Source organism: Taurulus bubalis (genome assembly GCF_910589615.1).
Source record: "Taurulus bubalis genome assembly, chromosome: 16".
Taxonomy (NCBI): domain Eukaryota; kingdom Metazoa; phylum Chordata; class Actinopteri; order Perciformes; family Cottidae; genus Taurulus; species Taurulus bubalis.
In genome coordinates, this window is record NC_136604.1 from 3,171,405 (window position 1) to 3,194,266 (window position 22,862).

Below are 22,862 nucleotides of genomic sequence, written 5' to 3' on the forward strand. Positions count from 1 at the left end.
TAAGCCGGATGGAGGTAAAGACTGGCAGACTGGTCCCTTTAAACGTCTCCGTCTGTAATCCGTCCTTCATCACAATATGTTGGTTTTATTTAATATAAGATAAAGGAAACCAGTACGGTTGGCTCTTTTCTTCCCGTAGAGGTTTTCTTTTTCTTTTGCTACTGAGCCAGAATGACAGTAAAGAGAGTTATGATGGAAATACCACAGAATGCAAACACATCCCCATGGGGGGCAGCGAGCATCAAGGGGTAATTACGGTTAATTGCTGCTTTGTGGATGTGGAGTCTGCATTGAAAGAGAGTGACTAACCGCGGGCTTTAAGACGAGAAACCTTTACGAGGCAGACGGCTGGGCTCAGGGGAGCTTTGACGTGCACGAGATACCGACAGGTGGGGATATGAAAACCTCTTTGAAATTATGAAAGGAATGTCTACTATAGTGTGCTCGACTCGTTTAAAGTCTACGTCTCTGTGGTCTGATGTCGTCTTCAGGATTTGTTTTCCCCCTAAAAGTGAGACATATGCTTCAGACACACATGCTAGAAGTGAACAATGCAATGTGAGACCATGACCAATACTCACAATATTGCCTTTTTGAAGTCACCTTATATTTTGAGTTAGTCCAGTGCGTCTGGATTAATGCTGAGATGGCAGAATCCCCTCTCACACACAGCTGGAGACAGAGGTGCACGTTTTGCTATTTGCTGTCCTTCTAAATATTATACATACAATGAATGAATATTATACTAAATATAATATGCAGTTGCTGTCGAGCCCTGGCCTATAGTCTGATACATACAGGGTATCTCTGTGCCACAGAGCCACACGGTTGGGTCACACATGAAATACATACACCGTATACATTTGTTTTGTGTCGATCACATGCACCATCCTGCTGCCGTACATCCACTCCAAGGTGTTTACAGCTTTGCTCATATCATCCATAGCCTTATTTATTCTATATATACTATATTATATTCCTAAAAACGTGACAAAAATGTCTGGTGACACTAATTTCTGATTTATGGAGTTATACAAAGAGATATATAAAATCCCCTCTGTAAAAACTTCTTTACTCAAAACAACAAAACAAGAATTTTTAACCTGAGTTTGTGCAATGTTCACATTGGAAATGTATTTAATAAGATATTTACATAGTTAATCATATCATTCCCTGGCGCACCTGAGCTGCCGCTGCAAAACAAGGCCACGTGGGGCTGACCAATCAGACCAGAGGAGAGCTCCGAGGACGGGGGGAAAGGGGCGTGGTGAGTTGCGCGGACAGAAGCCTGATTGGCTGGCCGAACTCTCACTCTTCCCCAGCGTGCACAGCGCGGTGAGTCCCGCTGTCCAGAGCGTTCACCTGGACGGCTCCTCTTCACTAAGAACCAAAGACAAGGAAGTGTAGAGGAAGAAAAGGTAAAGAACATCTCTCTGCCCGCCCTCCTCGCGTTGTTTGGAGAGAATCAGACAGAAAAACGGATTCACTCACTCTCTCTCTCAGTGGAAAAGAAAGACGCAATTGTTGTGTGTGAGGTGAACTATTTGTAAAGGTTCATGTGTCATTAAAACAGTCAGCTCACACTCTCAGATGTTGAAGACTGAGTGCGCAATTACGCACGCCCTCTCCCTCTTCTGCCGTTCACTCTCTCTCTCCACACTCTCTCTCTCTCTCTCTCCACACACACACTCTCTCTCTCTCTCACTCTCTCCGTGGGAGTAAGTGTGTAAGTAAAGAAGGGAAGAGGGAAAGAGAGAGAAGGGAGAGAGAGAGCGTGATTCCAGGTCTCTCTCTGCTGCTCTCTCCACTTTGGGTACTCGAGCCCAGTCTGACTCAATGGGGCTTCAGCACTAAGGGGTTAAACGTTAAGATAAAATATATTTATTCACCCCGAAAGCCCCTTTAGTGTTTTAGGTTGTATGCATTAAGACAGACAGCCGTCGGTGACCATCAAGGAAAGTCTCCGGGAGAGAGGCAGTCGCGTCTCAGAGGCGTGCCTTTGTGTGTCTGTTGCCTTGCAGCAGCTTCAGTCGGGTCCCTGTCGTCGGCTGGCTTTCTGCAGAGGATAACTTCCACCATATCCTACATTCACAGCTCCACCACGCCAGCAAACTACTGCAACACTATGGATACTGGAGACTGTCCCTTCCGGAAGAAACGGAGACCATGGCGCATGGACTTCTCATCCTTCGCCTTGGTCGCCGTGGCGCTCGTCGCGTGCCAGACGACCGTGGTCCGGGCAGGTAAGACACGGCCTCCCTTACTTCTAGTTGTGATGTTTATTGTGCGTTTTGCCCCCTTTGGGGAATTATTTTGTTTTTCAGTTTCAAACGTCTTCATCCTTCGCTGTCTGCCTGGTTTCACCGTGCGTAAAACCTCATCCATTGTCGGACCCTTGCGCACCTGACGTGCTTCTTTTTATTTTCGTGGCCAACCATCGCGCCACAATATTAAAAGCCTGCTGACAGGTGTCATCTACTGTGCTAATAGTTCAGCCATCCACGTGTTTTTTTTGTCATTCTGAACAATCTGTCCGATGTTGACTTTTCCAGTTTATCTTTCTATGAAGTTAATTTCATTCCCAAGAATCTCGCTGACCGCGCGCGCTCCTGTGGCCCCTCCCACCCGCAGGGGGCCATGGGGTCGGACGGTGCAGAGCTGCACTAAACATCCCGCTTTTTAAACGTGAACTAGTACTTGTTATTTGTTGTTCTGTGTTGCAACTGGAAGTTGTCCTGTGGTGTTTACCAGTTCAGCTTGTGCACCAGTCCATCACTGCCTGAGTTATGAGGATGTGACAATAAGACCATGGAAAGTCGATTTAGCGTTTTTTTCCCAACACAATATACAAAGACTTATATTATTTTTAATAGTCACGAACAGATTAGTACATTGATAGTGAGAATAATGGTTCACGCGTTAGTTTGTGAGAAGTGATGTCTTTACTCCCGCAGGTGAAGACAAGAGGAGCCCAAAGGAATGATGTGAATGCGCTGCAGTTCGCTGGCTGGCCGCTAGAGGCCTCGTCTTATTTTGAGCACAGAGGATCCATTGATTCACCTGATTGGTTCAGATCTCACACCATGCGTAATGACGCGCGGCACGCCATGGAAATGATCCAATTAAAGATGAATATTCATGTTTTAAGTAAAGCTACTTTTGAGGTTTTAATGAACCTTTTTAAATGATGAATTTGTGTTTTTCTTTGGGACTTTTGAAGCTATGGAAAATGTTTTTTCTAACTATAGTTGATAATATGAGTATGTACATTTTGACCAAAACGAGGGCAGCTTTAGTTTCCACACAGTTTACGCAGTGGGGTTTTGGGGGTTTGTGTTTATGAACGTGCTCTAGAAGCTCCAGCGGACAGGAGGCTCTTTCTTCCTGTCTGAGAGCTGCTGCAGGACAGCTCGGGACCAAGGGGCCTTTTGTGGCATAAATTGCCCTCTCAGTGTATTCTTTGGCCCCGTTTCCAATTTCAGATCGCGAGAGGCGATTGCACCTTCCCGCCGTCTCCCGTGTGTATTTTGGAGGCGGAAGACTGAGACATTTTTTGCTTTCTATGAATAGGTTATTATGCGGCGCAGCACCTCGCAGTGAAAGCGTCCAGTGTGCGTGTCTGTGTGCGCTTTGTACAGTTGTGTTTGTGTATATGCGTGTGTAACCCCCCCAGTGCGGGGTGGAGATGTGTGCTCATGCATGTGAATGTTCCTCTGTGCGCAACACCTCGTGCAGGATGGACTTCTCATCCTGAAGGATTCGTTAGGAGCTGTTCTTTTGCTTATATGACTTCTTCTTTTGTATTAATCTGTGATAATGTCAATAGAAAAAAAGGCAAGAGGCGCTTGCGGACCACTGTGTGCGCGCATGCGCGCTCCTGTGTGCGCACAGATGTTACTGTAAACTATAACAGAGCCCCACCCAAGCAGTGAAAGACCGATTTAGAGAAGAGAGTGGTCAGAATCTTTCATGTTTATTCTCTGTTCCCTGGGAGAATGAAGACTGGAGGAGGAGGAGGGGGACGAGGGGGAGGAGGAGGAGAAGGAAGGGGTGGAGGGGGAGGAGGAGGGGGAGAGGCCTACAGAAGGGCATGAAAGCTGAGTGTTGTTCAAAGGAGGAGGAAAATCAGAGGGCAATATTTTCTTGACATGGATGTTCCTCAACTTCATTTCAAAGCTGAGCGCTCCTCAAAGGGCAGTCTGTCTGGGTTTGGCTAAACACAACTCACCCCTCCTCTCTCTCTCTCTCTCTCTCTCTCCCTCTCTCTCCCTCTCTCTCTCTCCCTCCCTCCCCTCTCTCTCCTGGTGAATAGAGCTACTCTGTGGCTCCTGACAGCTCATTGCTGGACTGTGGTGTTTCAGTCTGGCAGCTTCCACCTTGTCTCTTTGGTTTTCTCTCCTCCGCTTTGTCATCATTTCCCCAGGGGCCCTAGTGGTGATCCAGAGTCAGTGGTGTGGGGTAGTTCCATCGGGCCCCAGTGCATGCTGGGACAGGCCTGCACAGTGGGGTTAGGGTTAGGGTTCTTTCACCCAGAAGACAGCTGTTCGCGCCTCGTGAGAAACGAGAAGTCACGGCTGATTTATTTCTCACGCCACCGCCGTACTTAAGTAACGCCACTCCCGTATTTAATTGAACCCAAACCACAATCCTTTCCTCAAGCTAACCAAGTTGTTTCCTGTGAAGACAGAAGTTTATTGTGTTACAAGCGGAAATTGACACGTGTCGCTGGACTTTTGTAAAACTCCTGAAATAATGAAATCATATCATATGAATGGTTGAATGAGGATGCGAGGCATCATTAGCTGTGCTTATATGTTACAATGGAATGAGTTAGCGCTCTCTCTCTCTCTGTGCACCAGCAGCCATCGTCAGATTCTACTTCATTCGGAGGACTGAGACGAAGAAATGCAGAAATGTAAGATGAAGAGCTGTGAGCGTCACTTGCAGCATCATCCCACCTTGAGGTGGCTGAGATGTGTCAGTTGACTTTTTAAATCACCCATCGGCCGACTTTCCTCTGCAGGATTAGATTGTGTTGCTGCAGGAAGACCTCATACACAAATGTTACCTTCTTCATATTCATATCCAACACTTCCCTGTAATTAGGACTGTTGAAAGGCTGAGATACACAAGAACACAACCACGACGTACTGGGAACTTACAAAACGTACAAAAAAAACCTGTTCCGCAAACTAAAGGAGGTTTCAACGGTGATTTAGGTGTGTGTGTGTGTGTGTGAGTGAGTGTGTGTGTGTGAGTGTGAGTGTGTGTGTATGTGTGTGAGTGAGTGAGTGAGTGAGTGAGTGAGTGAGTGTGTGAGTGTGTGTGTGTGTGTGTGTGTGTGTGTGTGTGTGTGTGTGTGAGTGTGTGTGTGTGTGAGTGTGTGTGTGTGTGTGTGTGTGTGTGTGTGTGTGTGTGTGTGTGTGTGAGTGTGAGTGAGAGTGTGTGTGTATGTGTGTGAGTGAGTGAGTGAGTGAGAGTGAGTGAGTGAGTGAGTGTGTGAGTGTGTGAGTGTGTGAGTGTGTGTGTGTGTGTGTGTGTGTGTGTGTGTGTGTGTGTGTGTGTGTGTGTGTGTGTGAGTGTGTGTGTGTGAGTGTGTGTGTGTGTGTGTGTGTGTGTGTGTGTGTTCAGCAGAGGATGTACAGGCCAGCTGCATGGTGACCGGCTGCTGTGTCACCGTGTTGCATGGAGGATGCAGAGCCTGTCTGCTGATGTGTTACGTTAACGTTCAGCTCTTTTCCGGACGTCTGTCCTTTTGAAAATACTTTGAGATGTTTAAGACGGTTGTTTGACTGCAGTTCTTGTCGCTCTGTTTCATAACTTATCTGGGAATATTGGATGTGGCGAATGCGGCAGTCCCCAATGATGTACTAATATAAGTGGCATGCAGTCTTCCTTTCCTCTTTTCCATCCCTGTTCTCTTCCTGTGTGTCACTCTCGCCTTCTATCCTCTGGCTCGACTCTGAGGCCAAACCCAAGCGTTCAGACACCACGGTTTGCTGACATTAAAGACGTTTTATTAAATATGATATATAGTTGCGTGACGTAAAGACTCTTCCTCACATGACCAACGTACAGTCAGGGAGTGCAGACCGAGCTGAGCTGGGAAGTCTGACTCAGCTGGTGTTCACATACAAGATGCATTGGTTGGCTTCATGAGAGATGAATATTATATAATATCATATTTCTGAATCGTTTCAGCAAGCAAAGGCCCGAACACATTGATCAGTACCAAACCGTGACTTACTTTGTCCGTGTTAAACGCGTTAGCGCCGTCTGGCAGGAAGGACATTGGACAGCGCGCTGCAGGGAGGATGTGTTTGTCGCCCAACCAGGAAGTTAGCATCGCACCTGTGTCCCTCCACTAGGAGCCAATGGGATTCTTCCGCTGGGTTATTGATTGCTGCAGAAAATAAGCTCCGCGGTAAAACAAAAGTTTGGATACCTTTCATCGGCTGGATCCTCTTTAATGATTTATGAAACGGGAACACGATCTGCAGGAGTAGAAAGGCTGTAAAGGCTCCACCGCGGTCACATGACTTCCTGCCACCACTAAGGAGGACCGGCGCTCTAGTGGTGGCGTTTAGGTCTCATTCAGCAGAGGGGTGTTTACTGACAAAACCTTCACATTTCTGAAGCTGCGTGTTAACAACAGACCTTATTTTAGGCATCTAACCAAAAACTAATTCAATAAACACATTGACTTTAAACGAGGGAAAGGCCTCCGGGGTTTTTTAGGACTCGTTCCCGCAGCTCTCAGCTCTCATAATGAACTCGCTCCTCAGTTCCTTTGTTGGGAGAAGTAGCCACAAAGTTTGTGTTTGAGTTGCTGAATTATGTGACTGAGCTCAACTTCCAGATTCATTCTTGATCTCCCGATACCATCCTCTTGTTAACGCTGAACCCCTTGAAGTGGCCTCCTTGGTGGGAGTCATGGCAGGACCCCCCTCCCCTTTAACCCACAGCAGAGCAGCTGGCCGCTCACTGGCACACGGCGTGCCTTCTATGATCAACACCACGCTGACAAACCATAACCCTCACTGTATACCCTTTAAATGATGTACAGTCTAATCACCCCCTTTTTACAGCGTGGGTACTCATAATGGATTCTCTGTCTGCGTACAGAAGGCTTTATAAATAAATCCTAACTACAGAGCACCATGTTGAAAATTGCTACCTGCAGCAGCTCGTACGCCGAGCCGCCGTGGTCAGCCGGGTGGATGACTGGGTTTACTTTACGCCTTCATGTGGGCTTTATATTTAACTTCTTGTAATGTATGATGCTTTCTGGATGTCTTAGGTTCATCTTTTCCCCTCATCTCAGGCCTCTGAATTCTGCTGTGTGTGTGTGTGTGTGTGTGTGTGTGTGTGTGTGTGTGTGTGTGTGTGTGTGTGTGTGTGTGTGTGTGTGTGTGTGTGTGTGTGTGTGTGTGTGTGGCAGAAATTCTTCCATAGTCTTTATTTATTTATTTCGGCAGTACATGTTTTAGCCACAAGAGGGAGCCTGAATATTCTGTTCTGAGAATTGTATTCTACTTATATAATTGAATCTAATATGAAAGGTTAGTGTACATTCTGCTAGTTTAACTTTTACACACAAATTCTCTCTTCTCAGGATTCATAGATAAGCCCTTTTGAGAATATTTTTTTTTTAAATTGACTCCCCAGAAGAAGAGAAAGTCTCGGAAGCCCTGTTAACCTGTGGTCCATATCACACATCCCTCTTGCTGTGTGTCTAACAATGTGGCCGTTGTGTAAAGGGGAGAGGTGAGGGGTCAGCGTGTCAGCTGGAGTGTGTGTCTGGTATTTGGCACAGCTGTACCAAAAGAGGAAACACACACACACACACACACACACACACACACACACACACACACGTGCATAAGCACACACAGAAATCGTTACACAGAGCATCTACGACAGACAGCCCATGAGAGGAAATACAGGTTTTCAGTTGTCACCTCACAAGTCCCTCCTGTGTGTGTGTGTGTGTGTGTGTGTGTGTGTGTGTGTGCGTGTGCGTGTGCGTGTGTGTGTGTGTGTGTGCAAGTTCAGGGTGTCCCAATAGTCTATATACATATTCCTAATATTTAATAACACTTAATTATTCATGTTTCACATTGGCTTCATGAGAAACCCGACAAGCTCCGTCCATGAAGCCACACATGACCAGAGACTCTCTCACTGATGTGTCATGTGTATGCAGGGTCTAATCTGTGTGTGTGTGTGTGTGTGTGTGTGTGTGTGTGTGTGTGTGTGTGTGTGTGTGTGTTCTGTTAGTCAAGTCGTTCCCCCTGTTAGCTGACGGTGTACAGACTGTCTTCATTAGTTCAGTAAGCATTAGCATTGTTTCTGTCACTCCTGTGAGTGTGTGTGTGTTTGCATAGTGTGTGTACACATAAACACCTGCATGGTTGTGTATTTGTGTGTGCCTGTGTCGTGTGCGCATGTGTGTGCGTGTGTGTGTGTGTGTGACATCATGTGGTTCCTTCCGGCCCCTCAGCAGACCTATACTCTCTGTTAACAGTGAACTTAATCTGTTCAGCTCCATCTAGTGGCGGCTGAGGAGAACTGCAGTCATTCAAACGCAGGTTGTAATAAGATGGTCTGCTTGTTTGGGCAGTGGTGGGGGCATCTGTATTCACCTGTATTCACCTGTATTCACCTGTATTCATCTGTATTCACCTGTTACAGGACTCTTTGTACAGCACACAGCATGTTTACTTCAGGTGATTTAGAGATGTACATATTACCTCAACGAAAGGATTACACACTTTGAATTTGAATCTGATTACTGAAGAAATCATGAAGGGTTTAGTAATAAGTCAATTCTGTGTTTCTAAACATCTGGCATGTTGGTGTTTTGGAGATACGAGGTACAGCATCATCAATATACTGTAACAGTATTCAGAGTCACTGCTTTTAAGCACTGCAGACTTAAAACATGAGAAAAACATTATATACTGAAAATATTCAAAGTATACCAACAAGATTTAAAACGTGTAGCTACCAGGGAGAACTGTTTCTGGTCTTAATGGCAGCAGTGTGATTGGCGTTTACCTCAGAAGGCCGCAGCCGCATGCGAGCGCTGATGGTGAAGAAAGAGTGATGGAGTGGGAAGAGGTGAAGAAAGAAAGCAAAGAGAGAGAGTTTGTTCCTCCTGGCTTTCTGTTTTTCTACCTTGTCTAGTTTCATATTTGCCACCCTTCGTCTCGTGGGCTGTGGGTTTTTTTCCTGCGTGCGAGTGTGTACCTCTGCGGCCCGCGTGTTATTTCTGTGGGTGTTTCCGTCGTGATTGTGGTCCTCCAGGCAGGAAGGGCCCCGGCTGCAGATGTGAGCTGGGCGGGCAGCGAGGAACAGAGCGGCACATTGTACGGGACGGACGGGGAGCTGCAATCTGATCCAGCATCCTGCCATCACTGAACCACGCTGTCTACTGTCACTGCCACTCACACACACACACACACACACACACACACACACACACACACACACACACACACACTCCACCTTTGCCTGAACCTCTTTCTCCCTCCTTTCCTCCCTCGCCCTCTTTCTCATTCCCAGCATTCCTGCAAAAGGTTTGACAAGTATGAGGGAAAAGTTTGGGAATTGCACACAAAGCCTGAAATATATCTGTAACTTACTTTTTTGCTGCGGGGATGATCTATTTGTTGGAGTCCAAACCCGTCATCACACCAGTGCCCTCGACAAAAAGGGATTTTTCCATTGATCTATTATTTTCTATCAGAGAGCAAAGAGTTAAAATCTTTTGAGTTGAATGAATGAATGAATGAATATATACTTTATTAATCCCCGAGGGGAAATTTGGTGTCAAAGTAGCAGCAATTTATAGACAAAAATAAGATATAAAAACAACAGGGATGAAAGATATATACAATAATAATAATAATAATAATACATAAAATAAAATAGCTGGGGTGAAAGAAAAAAACAGTATTAATTTAGGAATTAAATTAAACATAAACAGTAGAAGTGCAAAAATGCAAATTATGTATGTGTATATGAAGTGTAGATATAGTTTGTGTTAGAGACCTTATTTCAGACATCTAATCAATGAACCATAAAAAAACTACTGACTTCAAGACAAGGGGAGCAAGTCATTTGTGGCTGTTTTCGGACTCTATTGGCGTCTGGAAAAGAGTGTTGAATTTTAAATGAGGATCTCTACATGTTTTGCCGTGTGCTCTTTCAGTGTAAACATAGCACACAGTTCCTCTCGCCTCCCGACTTACTGCATACGCCCTTCCCTCCCATGTCTTGCTCTCGCTCCACCTCCACTTCCTCCCTCTCTCTCTTGTCTCTGGTGTAGATGGTGGTAATGGGCCGTGGTCTAGACACACTGAGGCAATATTAACGCACCATTTGCTCCGTCTGAATAAATATTACCACCTGTGCTCCTGTGTGACGATAACCTCAACACAAGGGCCCCGGCTGGGCTCGGTGAGGGTTTAGGACAAACACAAGGAAGCTTCACATTACAGCCCGAAATACGTATGTGTATATTATAAAGTATTGTGAGTCTTTGACTGTGGCTCTACATGTCTGACAGACAAGGACCGCTGTGCCTCCTGGTACACTGCTGCTGTACAGGAGTGATGCATGAGCTGTGTCCGTCGCCCTTACAGCTCCTCACTGCACCAGCAGGGGATATGTTCATGTGGTGGTGGGCCCCCGCTTTGAGCTGACGCCCCGCTGTTATACGCTCTGTTGTGCGTTTACAACCAGCTAAGGTGTGCATGATTACATCGTTTCTGCAGAAATCTGATGCTTTTACATTTTTTTGGCAGAGTCTAAAAATGAGAGTATATTAATACTGAATAAAACAATTAAAACATAAGTGTTTCAGGTTGCATGGCGTTATCGTTCCATCAGATTTTTACACAATCACTGTCCCCATGAGTGATTAATGAGTTCAGAGCCGGCTGGAGGAGAACACAGATGAAGATAGCAGAGTGAGGGAGGAGGACTAGAGCTGCACTAATGAAGATGCTGTGTCAGACTTTATACCAACATTTGATTGGGTGTGGTCCGTATGACACTCAGCACATTAATATAGTGTGTAAATAACAAAATAAGCTAATAGGGAAAAATAATTATAATACATGTAGTGTATTTGTGAAAAGAAAGTACATGATAAAATAGCTATAACTTTGTGATTCTGTTTAGGCCAGCAGAGAAGGCTTAGCTGGCCCTGAGGCCCGCCACTGAAAAAAAACACAGTGGAGTAATGTCATGCTATTGTTACCTGAGCTTTTAGTGCACTAAAAACCATCATGGCGGTGACAGCGCCCTAACCCCCCCCCCCCAGAGAAACACTGCTAGCTCTGTCAACCCAGTTTGCCATTGTTCGCACCGTTAGCTGTTAGCGCCGTTAGCTCCCAGCTGCCGCCATGTTTTGGGGCCGCGATGGAGATGCTCTGAATGTTGAATGTAGACTTGTTTCGACTGTTTCAAAACCTTGGCAGAATTTGTGTCGTGCATACGTTTCTTTCCGTCTTGACAGCAGGGCGACACGGCTGCTCGGCATCTTGGGAGAAGTTGCATGGAGACACACTTGTAGCACGTTGGGGTTGTCTTCCCTGGTGAACAACAGAATGAGCGTAAACCCTGGGTTCAGGAACAGGACTGACCTCAGTGTGTGAAAGTGGAGACAGGATGTGAGCCTGGTGGTGTGTGTGTGTGTGTGTGTGTGTGTGTGTGTGTGTGTGTGTGTGTGTGTGTGTGTGTGTGTGTGTGTGTGTGTGTTTCACTTCTGTGCGTCTGTCATGTGAAACTGTGAAATGCTTGTCTATCCTCAAATATTCATTTGACTCAGCACTATCACATCAACCGCCACTTGTTTCCTGATGAACGTGAGCAGAATGGAGGGAACTGTCTGCGCTGCCGCTCTCCACTGAGCCCTACTGTACCTGCTCTGTCACACATGCGGCCTGGACTCTGGCCCACTTGCTCCGACACAGTGCTTCCTTTCTCACGCTGCGCTTGAGCGTACAGTGGCCGCCATTGTGGACGTATAGACCTGTACCTGCTCCTGTGAGGCATTGGTGCGGCAAGATCACTTTTTGGGTCCTCTGTGCAAAGTTAGGTCAGCGAAGATTGACCGCAGTGGGAGATAAAAAAACTGCCCTCTGGTTTTGATCCAGCAACATTGTATAGGAGTTAGCTTTGAACTTTACTGTGATCTCTATCCAGCCTGGAGAATGGCCTTCTGAAACTCGACCTGAATGTATTTAATATCGCGCTCATTTTCAGGTTAATGCTTTTCGTGTTTCTAGTAGAAACGTGTTGGCATACGTTAGTGTTAATACAGTGTATTCTAGTGATCCTGCATGTGACGCAGGAATCACGTGTTTTCTGATTTCGATAAACCACAAAAAACTGACTTGGTTGACTGGTGTCGCTCAAGATGCCCAAATGCCTTCACTTCCCGACACAGCCCCCTTTAAGCCGGCTATAGTGTAACGGATAAACTGTCTCTTTAATCTATTTGAGGTTTTATGCAAAAAAACTGCACCTGTCTTCTCCGTTTAGCTCATGAAGCTTCTGTCGGGTTCGATCTCCATGGATGTAGACATTGCAGATACTCACCTCTAAATCCCAAAACGTAATTCCTCTCCTCTTCCCCAGACCCCGTGGATGTTCTTCGGGCTCTGCAGGTGCCCTCTCTCCCCGAGGGCGTGAAGAAAGTCCCCGGCTTCTGCACGTCCCGCCGCTCCGGCAGCCCCGACCACGCGTACCGCATCACCAAGAAGGCCCAGATCTCCGCCCCCACCAAGCAGCTCTTCTCAGGTAGGCGGAGACCGGACGGGGCCACAGTGATGGACTTGAAGGCGACCATCTATTAGCTGTTTTCTTTCTGCATTTTCATGATGTTTGAGGACAGAACCAGAGAGGACATTATACTACACTACAACCCTTTTAATATTAAATCTCACGTATTGATTTTAGTGAAGGGGCCACATGCTGCCCATTTTGATCTCAACTGGGCCGGACCAGTAAAATCATAGCACAATAACGCATAAATAATGACAATATTTCTCTATGTTTAAATCATTGGTGAAGGTTTTTGGAGGATAAACCCTATTTAAAAGGTATTTCTACAATAAACTAGGAACATAAAGACCAAAAAAAAACTGGTTTACAGAGTGATTTCACAGTAAAGCACCTGACCCCTATTTCTCTGTGTTTTTCCCAAGTAAATATAGAACGTGTCTTAAATCTTCTTTTTCTTTTGTGGTCCGAAACTTGTTTCAGGACCACAAAAGTTGCTTCATATTAATACAAACATTTGTTGTGCGTGTACATATTTCCAGACTTCTTAATGCCCCCGTGTCTCGCGTTACCGCGGCACACTTTAGGACGAGCTCAATATTTGACGTGTTTACGGTGAATTCCAGAGTGCAGAAACCTGTAATCAGGGTTGCAGGTTGCTCCTCGTGTTTGGATGTATTTTAAACTGAGCTCCCTGGAGTCGAGTGAGGCTGTGGTGCCTATAGCTAGATCGCTCCATGGATATAAAGCATAATTATGTGTTGCAGTGGAACTGTGTGGGAGAGCCATAACAAATTAACTTAAGAATACTGTCTGACACCCTGGAGTAAGGAGCAAGAAAGAGAAAGTGCCACTTATGTGGCTAGGAAGAAATCCTTTAAAAGTCAAAGCTGATTTTCAGATCATTTTCTGAGGTTTAGCTGCATTCCCTCTGCAGCTCTGCCCACCTGTTATTATGCGTCCTCATCCTCTCTGCCAGCTTCAGACAGGGACCAACGCTGATATTCTGCCTCAGATCCTCACGCTTTAGGTTCTTTACCCACCTCTCATCCGGTCTTCCTCCCTCAGCCACAACTCGTTCATCAGTCAACTTCCAGTCCAGCTTTTCCAACATGGTTCCTAAAATACCCAAATGCCGGTCTTGCAATGACCCACGTTTGTGATCGAACCCTTTGCTTCTTCCGCCGTCTTTCCTCCCATCCCTCATCGATAGGTCGCTTCCCGGAGAACTTCTCCATCATGGCTCTGGTTAAGGCCCAGGCTGGTCTCCAGGCCTTCCTCCTCTCCATCTACAGCGAGCAGGGCATCCAGCAGCTGGGCATTGAAATGGGACGCTCCCCTGTTTTCCTGTACGAAGACCAGAACGGCAAGCCGGCCCCCGAGGACTACCCGCTGTTCAGAGGCGTCAACCTGGCTGATGGCAAGTCAGTAACCAGCAACAACCAGTTTGTGACTGGTTGAGACGACCCGTCTGGGGTCATGCGTGTGTGTGTGTGTGTGTGTGTGTGTGTGTGTGTGTGTGTGAGTGTGTGAGTGTTGGTTGGAACGCGTATGTGCTTTCGAGGGTTGGTTTGACGCCCTATAAATCAGGCCTGTCGTCACAGCACACATTTATTCGCCTCCGGTTCCTCCTCCCCGTCTCTAGGTGGCATCGCATCGCTATCTCCGTTTCAAAGAAGAATGTGACTCTGCTGCTGGACTGCAAGAAGAAGATGACCCGCGCTCTGCCCCGCGGCAACCACGCAGAGATCGACACCAACGGCATCACGGTGTTCGGAGCCCGTCTGCTCGACGAGGAGGTTTTCCAGGTGAGGACCTGTTGAGGCGTAACGTGACGTGATGTGTGGTCATTGGTTAAGGCTGTGAGTACACAGAAGCACCTTCTAGTCATAACTGGAAGCATTCATTGAGGCGTAACTTGTGAGTAACTTGTAACAGGTTATGAACCAGTCTCTCTTTAATGCCTCTATATGATCTTTATAAGTGAACAAGAACAGATTGACTATTTATATCGAGTTATTCTTAATGCTTGTCTTCTTGCCACCGGGTCAGATTCAGGCAAAATCAGACAAAATCCTGCAGGGTCAGCAGAAACTCCTTCAGCTCACACTCCAGCTGAGACCAGCCTTCCTCCTCCTCCTTCTCCTCCTCCTCCTCCTCCAGGAGCAGAGCGTCCGTTCTCTGTTCATCCAGGTTTTTTTTCATCTTTCCATAGGGAGACATCCAGCAACTGCTGATCGCCTCCAACTCCCAGGCTGCCTATGACTTCTGTGAACACTACAGCCCTGACTGTGACTCCCCGCTGCCCAAGACCCAGGCTCAGGACCCCAACACATACGTGAGTAACTCCACCACAACACGCGTTCATCCACAGACGTATGAAGCCAACATTTGGTCCTCCACCACATAGGAAACTTGTTTCAAAACTTGAACCTTTTTTGTGAATACTTATCCCGTCAGGGTGCAGTCACTAGCCTTTGCATGTCACTCTTTCACCTCTTATGAAGGTTACTGCGTCATGAGTTCACACCAATCCCATAGCTGTCAGACTTCTGAGGAGCGTCTATTACAGAGCGGATAACCTCAGGCGGCCAGCGCTACGCTAACACGCTAGCATTCATGAAATCTGTAGCTCCCATGAAGGAGGCCCGGACTGAATCTGTGGACTCTGTGTTCCTCTTCTGTGGCACGTTTCTAAATGATAGCCGTGTGCATCCTGAAGGAGTTTAGAAATGGAGTTGAGAGAGTTCATCCGGCTGTTATCATGACTGAGACTTAATAGACACTTCTGGGTCAGTTAAATCATGAAAAATCCTCCTGAAAACGAAAGAGAAGTCCTCAGGTTCAGTTTGGGTCATCTGGTGATGTCATCAAAGTGCTGCTCTCCCTCTCTGTCTTCCTCCCGCCTCCCCGTCATCAGCAACAGTTTGTATCCATCCGCTTTCCTCCTCTGCCCGAGGTCACGAAAGGACCAGTAGAGGCCTTCTCCTGCCACACCTTTCCATAGCTGCACCTCTCCATCATTGCACACACAGAAAGGTAGGGGGAAAGAGGATGATACAAGCCAACGTGTCTCTTGTTCAGTACATAAAACTGATGAAGCTAAATTCTGATTGGTGTTTCTGGTTAAATTGAGACATGCATTGGGCATGAAGATGGCTTTAAGGTGGAGCCTCTTTGCTTACTGAGACTGGTCGCGCACACTACACGCATTATAAGCTTCGCCTCCCTTCCTCTGTCAAATGCACACTGATATTTGGGAGCTTGACACCCTTTCCATCCATCCATCCATACGGAGCTCCGGCACCTTGCGTCCCAAACCCCAAACTCATGTGATGCTGTTGAAATGCTTTTTGGATGAATATAAATCAGTGTGGTTTTATTCATTGTCTTCACCCATTGCTCTGTTTTTTCTTTTTTCTGCTGTTTTCTCATTCATTGAGAAGGTCGTCTTGTGTATTTTTGATATAAACACCTTTTAACCGGCAGCACAGACTCCTTCTGATGAACGGAGAATAAAAAAAGCATATCATTTTATTATCACGTCCTTTCGTTTTGTCTCTGTCGCTGTCTATCACCATGTTTTCATTTTTTTTCTGCTTCACCCCACATTCACTCTTCACTCCTACCTTTATTCACCCCTCTGCACATCTTATTCCCCTTGGAAAGCCGCTCTTCATGCATTCCTCGCCTTGCTTTCATGTCGCCACTGCCAACCAGTCCATCCCTCCCATCTTTCAATCCTTCCCCATCTCTCTCAGTACTTTGATGAGGAGCAGGATGACCATGAATACCCCTTTTATTATTAAGAGGAAACAACGGGCGCTCCCCCTCTCCCCGACCTGGGGAACAGGTGAAGAAGGGAGTGTGAGAGAGGGAAGACAGGACGGAGTTAGTGGAAGGGAAGGAGAACGAGAGAGATGTATGACGGCGATAACTGAGGCATGCTTCATGATGTAGGTTGAGCTCGCTAAATAGTTGAGTGTCATCTAAATTGGCATTGCAAATTCCCCGCAATATTAGTTTGAAACATCTACATTTTCACTTGTGGCATTCCACACGCCTCTCTCATCACTCCATACCTCCTTTTGATTTATTCACGTTCCCCCTTCTCCTAAATCCACATTGACATCCCGCACCTCGTTTCCACCGTCTCCGTCACACAGGATTACCTTCGCTCCTCATGATTCATTTGCCTCGTGTCATTTTACATGTTATGTCATATATGTGTGTGTGTTCAGATGTGGCCGAGTGGGAGGGGCACTGGGGTTGGTGTCGGTGCAGCTGTGTTGTCACGCACACCTGCAGAAATATTTTTAGTAGTTTAGTCGCAAAGCAAATAACGAGTCTGACGATTAGTTATTATAATGTCTGATTTTGGTTTGTAAATCTGCCGACATTAGCATTTCAAACCAATGGGCTGCATGATGGTTGGGTGTTTTGTCTATGATGACAAACTGAGCATATGCAAATATAATTTCGCAAAGGTCGCGTGTGTCAGAGTAGCTGACAGAGTTTCTGAAGCAGATCTTGGTCAAATAGTCTTTCAAATGCTTTCCTGCGATTGTTTGAATTTTCTGGCCCTCATCAGTCGTGTCTCCATTCACATACTTTCATGCACATTTCGAAGCATCGCACAGAAAAAAAGATATTTAGTAAATGGTGAAATTCAATAAAACTTCCCCGACTGCGCAAAAAAAAGATTTACGCTCACTAGAGGTGTTTTTTGCCTTCGTTGAAAATGAGTTGATGCGCCAAGCGGGATATGGAAATGCCTTCGCTGAATAAAGGCGACTTGTTTTGTTCCCGGTTCGCAGCCTCTCCTTCTTCTTCTGCTGCTCTGTTCACTGCAGATCACAACCACGCGTAAACGAGCCTTAGCATTAGCATTTAGCAATTAGCATTTCTGTTTGGCGGCATTTCATGAGTTTGTTTAGCGATTGAATGGAAACACGACTATTGTCAACCATTTGCTTCACAGCTGATGAAAAAAACATAAAAACAAAATTTGCAATCCTATTTGACCAGGGCATGGATCTGTATTGTGTTGTTCCTTGCATGATTTCTTCATTGTCTTTGAGGATGTCACCGCATGCTTGTACTTCTAGGTCTGCAGTTTCTACACCAATTTTCCAGTCAACATGTACATCAATGCACGTTTTTTTTGGTCTTGGTATATGCATTCATGGTTGTACCTTTGTGTGGCATGTATGCCACAGCCTGTCTCCTTTCACTTGGGTTCTGTATTGCATATTTGAGGAGTTTCACAGTGCTGGCCGGTTTTTCCGTCACACTTTATTTACCTGGATGACATTTTTGTTTGTTACTTCACAATGTTAATGTGCATGTAACTTCATCATAGCAGCATGAGAAGTAACAATGAATTGTGTACTGTTTTTTGTGTGTGTTTTTGGTTTTATGTGACTAACGTGCATTTGCATGCTTGCCTGGCATGCATGCTACTTCTTTTGTTTGACTAAACAGCAGCAACCTTCTCTGTAGTTGGACTGCTCAGTGTGTCAGTAGCGTGTGTGTGTGTGTGTGTGTGTGTGTGTGTGTGTGTGTGTGTGTGTGTGTGTGTGTGTGTGTGTTCAGCATCAGCTTCACCTGACCAATCATACCCTCAGTGCCTCTGCCCAACTACAGGCTCCAGTTAATTTTAGCGCAAAGATGCTGCTTTGTCATTTAATATTGGGAATGGCATTACTGGAGAGATCAGCAAAAACTCTTGTCAAAATTTGTCAAAGTATGGATTTGGAATTTGTTTTAGTACTGGTGTTTCAGTTGTATTTTTGCTTACCGTTATCAAACTTGTCTTAATCCTCTGCTGTATCCAGTAATGCCTGTACAGTCTCAGTAAATCATCCACGCCTTGGCCATCTTTATGTCATTGTTTCTCAAAACATCCACTCTTGTCTTTCTCTCTCCTTCTGTCCATCCCTTGTTTGTGCTTTTCACCCCCCTCCCAACCCTTCCATGTGTCTTTATATTCCTCAACTCTCTCTTTGTCAACATTCACTTTTACATACTAAACACCATCTCAACCAAACATTAATTGCGGATATTAGAAGAAAGTGCTCAATGGAAAAGCTCCCACCAAATCGACCCCTATCAAACCGAAACCCGCTTCAGCTAAGCCGGCCAAAATTGGATCAAACAAACTAGTAGTTAAGACACCTATGCCCACCAAAGCTCTCAAGTCTTCCACAGCCAAGCCATCCAAAGCAAAGCCCACTGCACTCCAGATCCTCCTGTCGAAGATCAAACCAACAGCAGCAGCTAAATCTAAGCCCACAGCTGCCCCAGCTAAGAATGGTAATGGTAAAGCAGCTGTGGAGAAGAAAGCAAATGGTGCAGCTAAAGTCAACGGCAATGGCAATGGAAAAGCAGCTGTGACAAAAACGAATGGCAATGGCAAAGCTACAGCTGATGCCAAGCCTACAGCTCAGGCCAAGGTGAATGGCAAGGTTGTTGTCGAGAAGAAAGTCAATGGAAATGGAAAATCCTCAGCAGAAAAGAAAGCCAATGGAAAAGCCCCTGTTGTGTCTAAGACTAATGCAAACGGCAATGGCAAAGCTGCAGCAGAGAAGAAGGCCAATGGAAATGGCAAAACTACCATTGAGGTTAAAGAGATTAAAGTCAAAGTTAATGGCAAAGCTGAGAATAAAGTCAACGGTGAGGCTAAGGCTAATGGCAAAGTGGTTACTGTGGTAGAAAAGAAAGTCATTGCTGTAAATCAGGCAAAAATTGAAACCACTAAAAAAGCAAAGACTGAGAGCGTAAAAGTAGAAAAGATAGAAAAGACCGTGGTCACTGCTTCTAAATCAGCTGCCAAAGTAGAAGCCACTAAGGCACCGAAACCCACAAAGACATCAAAAGCCGAACCTACAAAAATGGCAAAGGCAGTGGCCACCAAAGCTCCCACGGCAAAAACTCAAGTAAAGACAGAGGTCACCAAAGTTAAAACTGTGGTCACCAAAGTCCCTCTGGTCAAATCAACCGTGAGCAAAGTTGTGAAGAATGTGATCGAAAAGGTTTTCATCCAGAAGAAAGTAGCTCCGACATCTGCCCCTGTCCGGCCCACTCCACCCAGACCCACCAGATCCAAGTTGCCGGTGGACATTAATGTCAAATCCCTGCACAAGCCGTTCCCTCCCTTTGGCAAGACTGTGCTGAGTGGAGCTGCAGTCGCAGCGAAGAAAAATACCAACGGTTATCAACAGGTACAAAAAGAAGGCCCGTATTTGGGTGTCCAGAGTCGTATGTCCCAACTGTCCCATCTGGTCAGGCCAGGTCTTTCCACCATCCAGGGGCTGCAACAACATGTTTGTGACAGTTCATGTCTTGAATTCCTACCATTATTGTGGGTCTTCGATAGGTTGTCAGCAGATGTTGAGGTAAATCCTTGATGGTGGACAATCTGGTCTCCGGAACGGAAGCTGGTTCATAACAGGCTTGGTGCCTTCTCCTCTGTTTGTATATCATATGATCTTTAACGATCACCCCGACTTCTCCATATGATATGATACAGCTGTGCACATGGAAGCATGGCTAATTGTACAGTTTCATTGTTCTTTACTTCACTTCATGCTCCTACCTTCAAGCTGAAACTGGATCTCAGAAGCTGAATACACTCCGGCACTCCGCCTCTTTCTTTTCGGGGGAAACCATTAACGTACCGGTGTAATGAATGAGCATGGATTTCTATGGCACAAAAACTAAACCTGAGAAAACACAAATACTATCCCGTTGTATACACAAAGAACACAAGCAACCTATTCTGTCTCTCTGTCATTCTCTCTCTTTGTTTTTTTTTGTTTTTAATTACCTGTGTTTTCTCTCGGACAGCTTGTCTCTGGCCATATTTTGTATCAAATATGAATGAAGCAGCCTCACAGAAACTAAAAAGCCAAACGCGAGTATGCTGTCATTAGAGGTTCCATTTCATGACATGATTCAATATGGAGTGATATTGAGAGGTTCATGGTCATTAGTTAGAATGCTTTTCATTGAAGTAACTTGTTTATGTTCTGTGAGGCTGTTGACCGGGTTGTCTCTCTGTTTTCTGGTCTTGGGTGAAACTAGACATCCCAAAGCATCGCGTTACGATGTTTTCCTCTGAAGGGATGGATAGAGGCTCTCAGTCCTACTTCCAATAAGAGCAGACTTCCCCCTTTCATGAATTTTGAGTTTAAAAAGCAAACGTTGTTCAAGGTACAATAAAAAGAAATCTCAGCAAAGTAGTCTCAATGACTCCCTAAATCTTGCGTATGGCAAGATTTATAGTTATTGAGATTCTGAAACTACCTGAAATTTCTTTTGTAAAATGGATCTTTTCAACTTTTAAAGATGTGAGTTGCCAGTAAAAAATATTGTTGGCCACTGGCGACCGCAATTTTATGAAGTGATCCATTTTGTTCCACTTTTAACTCATCACTTACAAGCAGACCTTGAACTAACCGCGCTCTTCCATTCAAATCTGCTTACTTCCTCCCTGCTCCCCAATTCCTGTCAACTCGACCAATCAGGATGTAGACACTGAATATTCCGAGGCTGGCCACACCCTGACAGAGACTGATTATTACTATGAGGAGACGGTGCCAGAGGGTGAGGTGATCGGACAAGAAGAGATCCCTGTACAGGTAAAAAAGAGAATTATACACCGGTTAGTGACACAGATCTAGAGTAGATATGGAAACTGCATTATAGACTGTATATAGATCTCTAGATATATTTGCTTAATTTGCACATTCAAATATAAAAGACAGACATTTACCAATTAGCACACTGACAGAAACCAGAATAAATGACCACCTCCATCACCACAGGAAGAGGACAGTGTAACTCCTGTGTGGTGGTGAGCCCAGTCTTCATTAACGTAACCAAATAGTTTTAGCTCCGCCTCTCTCCTTTCTAACCAAACATCAATGTTTTGTTGGCACCGACGCCAGACATCAGAGAAGAGCTTTTTCAAAGAGAATGCACCACATTCATCTGCTCGTATCATCAAACATTGTTAGGTGGCTCCCTTTTTCCTCTAACAACAAGCTTCCTGTTCTCATCTGAAGATCCTGCGTTGGTCAGGTGGCGATCTTGACATAAGAACAAAAATCTTGAGAAAAAGGGATCCGCATAGGAATATTTGATATGCACTTTTAACCACCGCAACAAAGGGAGATGAATATAATGCATTCTGGTTTGAAAGAAAAAAATCGAGCTGAACTAAAGAACACAGTCGCGGCTCACTTGTCAGCCCTAATCTATCAGAATGAGAGAATGAGTTCCTCACATTTCTGATCTGTTTCTCACAGTTCACTTCTTTTTTTTATTGGCAATAATCCATATTGTCATCCTTACCGTTTTGTTTGTATTAGCTGACTTTGATGACTTTGTTTTGTGTTTTCATTTTTGATGCTGAGAATATTTTTGCTATGTTGTAGGAATGCTTCAGTCATATATTGTATATTTTTGGGACAAATGTACACGTTATTCACTATTGTTTTGGTAGGTTAGGTCGTTTTTACATGAGTAACGGTACAGCATAGTTCCACTGGATTCACATTTGTTTTTCAAACACCCATGGTAAGTGAAATAGAAAATAACATAGTGTTGGCTTTGCATAGCTGCTCGTTTTCACAAAGTGCTTCATCTCAGCTCTGTGTGCTCAGAGACAATAAGCTTTTTTTTTTAAACCGTGTTTACAAAGTCGTGTGATTTCTCCAGGCAAATTTGGAGAAATCATTCGGTTATAGGTCATCGCACACGAGCTGACGAGGACATGCTTTGGTGGAAACAAATAGTATTAAATGCTCAACAATAGATGATTAACAGGAGATTTAAAGTCACAGGATGAACTCGCTTATCTGTAATTGAAATCAGACTGAAGTTACAGCATGAAGGCCTGACAGCGCAGTCTGCCAGATGTCTTTTTGTTTTCTGTCCCTATGTCTCTGTTTATTTGCAAAAGGTAAGACTCACTTATTTCTATATATGCCCCTCTCTTCCACTCCCCATCATTCTATGTTTCTCTTTCCTCCTCCACTAACATTTCCCCATCGTACCAACCT

The 22,862-nt window shown here is 45.3% G+C and overlaps 1 protein-coding gene across 1 annotated transcript in view; it reads left to right on the plus strand.

The window, feature by feature from the left end:
* Positions 1-2,125: 2,125 nt before the first annotated feature.
* The window catches only part of col11a2 (collagen, type XI, alpha 2), a gene marked incomplete at its 5' end in the record, with an annotated part of 44,036 nt that continues 23,299 nt past the window's right edge, over positions 2,126-22,862 (plus strand). The window contains 7 exons of the mRNA XM_079232026.1: positions 2,126-2,243; positions 12,652-12,813; positions 14,009-14,219; positions 14,441-14,603; positions 15,011-15,133; positions 18,864-20,018; positions 21,324-21,437. Coding sequence (XP_079088152.1) covers positions 2,126-2,243; positions 12,652-12,813; positions 14,009-14,219; positions 14,441-14,603; positions 15,011-15,133; positions 18,864-20,018; positions 21,324-21,437 — 2,046 coding nt within the window. The remainder of the gene's footprint in view (positions 2,244-12,651; positions 12,814-14,008; positions 14,220-14,440; positions 14,604-15,010; positions 15,134-18,863; positions 20,019-21,323; positions 21,438-22,862) is intronic.